Raw genomic sequence first — 4,730 nt, forward strand, 5'->3', positions numbered from 1 at the left:
TCAGTGCACACACCAGACCCCAGCCTGCGCCCTGTCAGTGCACACACCAGACCCCAGCCTGCGCCCTGTCAGTGCACACACCAGACCCCAGCCTGTGCCCTGTCAGTACACCCACCACACCCCAGCCTGCGCCCTGTCAGTACGCACACCAGACCCCATCCTGCACCCTGTCAGTACACACACCAGACCCCAGCCTGCACCCTGTCAGTACACACACCAGACCCCAGCCTGCGCCCTGTCAGTGCACACACCAGACCCCATCCTGCAACCTGTCAGTACACACACGAGACCCCAGCCTGCGCCCTGTCAGTGCACACACCAGACCCCAGCCTGCGCCCTGTCCTCAGTACACACACCAGACCCCAGCCTGGGCCCTGTCAGTGCACACACCAGACCCCAGCCTGTGCCCTGTCCTCAGTACACACACCAGACCCCAGCCTGCACCCTGTCAGTGCACACACCAAATCCCAGCCTGAGCCCTTCAGGACACACACCAGACCCCAGCCTGCACCCTGTCCTCAGTACACACACCAGACCCCAGCCTGTGCCCTGTCAGTGCACACACCAGACTCCAGCCTCCACCCTGTTAGTGTACACACTAGACCCCAGCCTGCGCCCTGTCCTCAGTGCTCACACCAGGCCCCAGCCTGGGCCCTGTCCTCGGGACCTAAGACTGGGCCAGGTTATGAGCAGAATTCTTCGTGGTTCTTCGTGACCTACCTTCAGATCCACTGGGAGATCCAAAGCCCATCCAGCCAGCGCTGCACAGGAGGCTTCCTGGTGCTTGAAATGGGGGTGGTCCGGCGGGCTTCCAGTTCTGAGGGACCCCGCTTCTAGACATATCGTGTATCAAAGCGGGAATGCTCTGCACTTTTCCTTTTGGTTTTCCATAGATGAGGAATACTTGCATGGGTTTGCTCTATGAATCTTAGGCTTTGACGTTATTTGATTACTGATCACTTGCAGTTTTATTGCAGTTTGCATGGCTGTGACTTTTTATCGTGAAAATCATGAGCACAGCACTGTTTGGTGTGCGGCTCGGGGTTGATGTTTGTACCGCCCCAGAACTGAATTCCACCCAACAGGGTCTGTGCTTCTCCACGCATCCCCTCCACTCTGTCTCCTTGATACTTGTCAGTTTGTGCCTGGCTCATTCGCTTTTCATAATGGTGGCAGGCTCATCCAAACAATCTTCTAAGTAATCTAAAAGCAGACCACCTTCCGGCACGGCACACACCCTGCTTTGTTTTCCATCCGCTCTTGGACACTTGGGTTGCTCCTGAGTGTTAGCCGTTGTGAAGAAGGGTGCTGTCAGCAGGCGTCCAGTCCTGGGGTCTGCGCTGGGCCTCCAGGACTGGCCACACCCCTCGCCTGCCCTGTTCTTGCCGGACCGACCGGTGAACAGGACTGGTGGAGTGCCCGGCTCCCGTTTGTGATTTTAATCATGTGGGTCGTCTCTTTTTTTCAGTCAATTTAGCTAAGTTTGGGTTTTGTTGGATTTTTTTCAAAGAATCAGCTTGTAGGTTTGTCGGTCTAATCCATTATATTCCATTTTCTATTTGTTTATCCCTACTCTGGTCTGTATTTTCAGCTAGCTTTGTTTAATATGTTCTTCATTTCCTAGTTAGTTCTTGAAGTGGTAAAGTTAGGTTGGTGACTTGAGATCGCTCTTAGATTGTCTTTCCTTTTGTTGGTTTGCTTTTGGGATGTTCCAGGGGCTTGTACTCAGGGCCTGGGCGCTGTCCCTGAGCCTCTTTGTGCTCAAGGCTAGCGCTCTATCACTAGAGCCACAGTGCCACTTCCAGCTGTTTCTAAGTGGATAACTGGAGTCTCACGAACTTTCCCACCCAGGCTGACTTTGAGCCTCAAACCTCAGATTTCAGCCTCCTGAGTAGCTAGGCTGACAGGCGTGAGCACCAGCGCCTCTCTCTCTTGGGTTTTGTTTTTGGAGTGCCGTGCTGGGACTGGGCTGGACTGCTCTCGGCCTCCCTGATCATGGTTGGCACTCTACCCTTTGGCCACAGCCACAGACCCACTTTTTGCTGATTGATTGCAGACAGAATCTCACGGAATCTCCCACGTGGGCCGGCTTTGGTTTGCACCACAGTCTTCCAGGTCTTAAAGCCTCTTGAGCTAGACTACAGGAGTGAGCCACAGGCCTGGCCCTGTAAGGAGCTGCCTTGGCCTTGGCTCCAGGCGATTTGGTGTTCCCTATGGGCTTCTCTGTCCCTCCTCCCTTCCCTGGCCCTCCTCCCTCCCTTGTCCCTCCTCCCTCCTCCCTTCCCTGGCCCTCCTCCCTCCCCTGGCCCTCCTCCCTTCCCTGGCCCTCCTCCCTCCCTTGTCCCTCCTCCCTCCTCTGTCCCTCCTCCCTTCCCTGGCCCTCCTCCCTTCCCTGGCCCTCCTCCCTTCCCTGGCCCTCCTCCATTCTCTGGCCCTATCACAGTCCCTCTCTCCTGAGCTGTAGGATGACCCCTTATTTGCTGCCTTACTCCAACAGTCCCTGATTTTCAGTGTAAACATTCCCTGACTGTTCTCTTTTTTACCTGAAATCGTTTAAAAGCCTGAAATGTGAGCGACACTTTTCTTGCTGCAGTGGCTTTCCAGAGATCCAGGCTGGGGTGAATTCTCCAGGGCCAGGGCCAGCCATGCTGGACGTGTCCCTCACCGGCCAGCACTGCCTCTTCTCCATGTCGCCCACCCAGGAGGGGCCACCCTCAGCCCCTGGGGCTGAGCGCTCAGGGACGCCTGGCTGGCACTGGCCTCGGTCAGCTCTGGCGGTGCCCGTTGGGGTGGACCAGGGGGAGCATGGAGGGTCCCGGTCACGCTCAGGGGCCGGGGCTGCTCTTAGGGAGGTGAGCGTCTCCGCCACCTCATGCAGCCGCTTCCTTTGTTCCCACCCCTCTGGAATGGGTCAGTATGTCTGGGCTACAGGGCCGACGGTTCCACTCCGATCCAGAACCCTGCTGCCCAGATGACCAGCAGGGGTGGCAGGGACTCGCCGCGAGGTGTGGGCCACAGGCTCCGGCTGTGCCAGAAGGACGGTGGACAGTGGTCCCCTTCTGCGGACGTCCCCTTCCTTCTGCGGACCGGCCGTGTGGCTGGCCGTGCAGGGTACACAGAGGAAGCCCCCAAGCACCCCTCTTCCCTTGTAGCCCGTCAGGGCACGTGACGGCAGCCACGATGTGCTGGGGGCCCCTCTCCGTGCTCCTGCTCTGGGGGCTCCTGGGGACGCTCCACGGCCAGCAGCAGGAGGTCATCTCACCCGACACCACCGTCGAGAGGAACAACAACTGCCCAGGTACCCAGTGGGACCCCAGGGCTCCGGCGGGCACAGGGCAGCCACGGGCTGGCCGGCCGGGCCTTAACAGGCCCCATGTCCCCCCCAGAGAAGGCCGACTGCCCCGTCAATGTGTACTTCGTGCTGGACACATCGGAGAGTGTGACCATGCAGCTGCCCACCGACAGCCTGCTCCACCACATGCAGCAGTTCGTGCCCCAGTTCATCAGCCAGCTGCAGAATGAGTTCTACCTGGACCAGGTGGCCCTGAGCTGGCGCTACGGCGGCCTGCACTTCTCCGACCAGGTGGAGGTGTTCAGCCCCCCGGGCAGCGACCGGGCCTCCTTCACCAAGAGCCTGCAGGGCATCCGCTCCTTCCGCAGGGGCACCTTCACCGACTGCGCGCTGGCCAACATGACGCAGGAGATCCGGAGGCACGGCGGGGCCCGCGGCGCCGTCAACTTCGCCGTGGTGGTCACCGACGGCCACGTCACCGGCAGCCCCTGCGGGGGCATCAAGCTGCAGGCCGAGCGCGCCCGTGAGGAGGGTATCCGGCTCTTTGCCGTGGCCCCCAACCGGAACCTGAATGAACAGGGCCTGAGAGACATCGCCAGCACCCCGCACGAACTCTACCGCAGCAACTACGCCACCATGCGGTCCGATTCCCCCGAAATCGACCAGGACACCATCAACCGCATCATCAAGGTCATGGTGAGCAGCCATGGGGCCACGCCCCTCCCTGGCTGCGGTCGGGCCAGTTACCCATCCAGGAAGAGCCATGCGGGCGGGGGGCCAGTTACCCATCCAGGAAGAGCCATGCGGGCGGGGACCCCTGTCTGCGACCTCTGGCCCTGGCCCAGGGTGGCGCACGGGTCCCAAGGCTCTTCTAACCGGAGTCTCTGTCTGTTTGTCTTTTACAGAAGCACGAGGCCTATGGGGAGGTGAGCGGCACTTCCACTCCGGAGGGCTCTGCTGCCCTCTGGCCCCCGCACCCACCGACCGCTCAGGGGCCCAGGCTGCAGCCCGGGGCCTGGAGGCTGGGGCAGAGCAGAGGGAGAGCTCTCCACCTGCTCCACGTCGTTCCCAAGGCCGGATGGGGTCTCCCGGCCACGGCCCCGGTGACCCGTCCCTAGGGGTCTGCATTAGGTCATAGGGCAGAGTGGAAGGGCTGAGGGTCAGTCCCAGGTGGGCGGTGCGCAAGTGACCTGCGCCAGCCAGCTCAGGAAGAAGCAGGTGGCTGTGCGCAGCTCAAGCCACGGTGACACCTGTGTCTGTGTGAGGAAGGGGGCAGGCGGTGCTACACGCCACATGCCACACCCCGCAGCCCCCTGTACACGGGCGGTGCCACGCCACACCACACCCCACACACCACACACCACAGCCCCCCTGTACACGGGCGGTGCCACACCCCACCCCACACCCCACACACCACAGCCCCCCTGTACACGGGCGG

General features: G+C 60.8%; 1 protein-coding gene across 2 annotated transcripts in view; it reads left to right on the forward strand.

Moving 5' to 3' along the window:
* Positions 1 to 4,730, forward strand: part of Col6a2 (collagen, type VI, alpha 2) — a 33,588-nt gene that overhangs the window by 9,404 nt on the left and 19,454 nt on the right. For both annotated transcript variants that reach the window (XM_013032928.1, XM_013032929.1), the window contains exons 2-4: positions 3,153 to 3,298; positions 3,387 to 3,988; positions 4,198 to 4,218. In XM_013032928.1, the coding sequence (XP_012888382.1) occupies positions 3,181 to 3,298; positions 3,387 to 3,988; positions 4,198 to 4,218 (741 nt within the window). In that variant the 5' untranslated portion in view covers positions 3,153 to 3,180. The remainder of the gene's footprint in view (positions 1 to 3,152; positions 3,299 to 3,386; positions 3,989 to 4,197; positions 4,219 to 4,730) is intronic.

The sequence above is a fragment of the Dipodomys ordii genome, unplaced genomic scaffold (assembly GCF_000151885.1).
Source record: "Dipodomys ordii isolate 6190 unplaced genomic scaffold, Dord_2.0 Scaffold159, whole genome shotgun sequence".
Taxonomy (NCBI): domain Eukaryota; kingdom Metazoa; phylum Chordata; class Mammalia; order Rodentia; family Heteromyidae; genus Dipodomys; species Dipodomys ordii.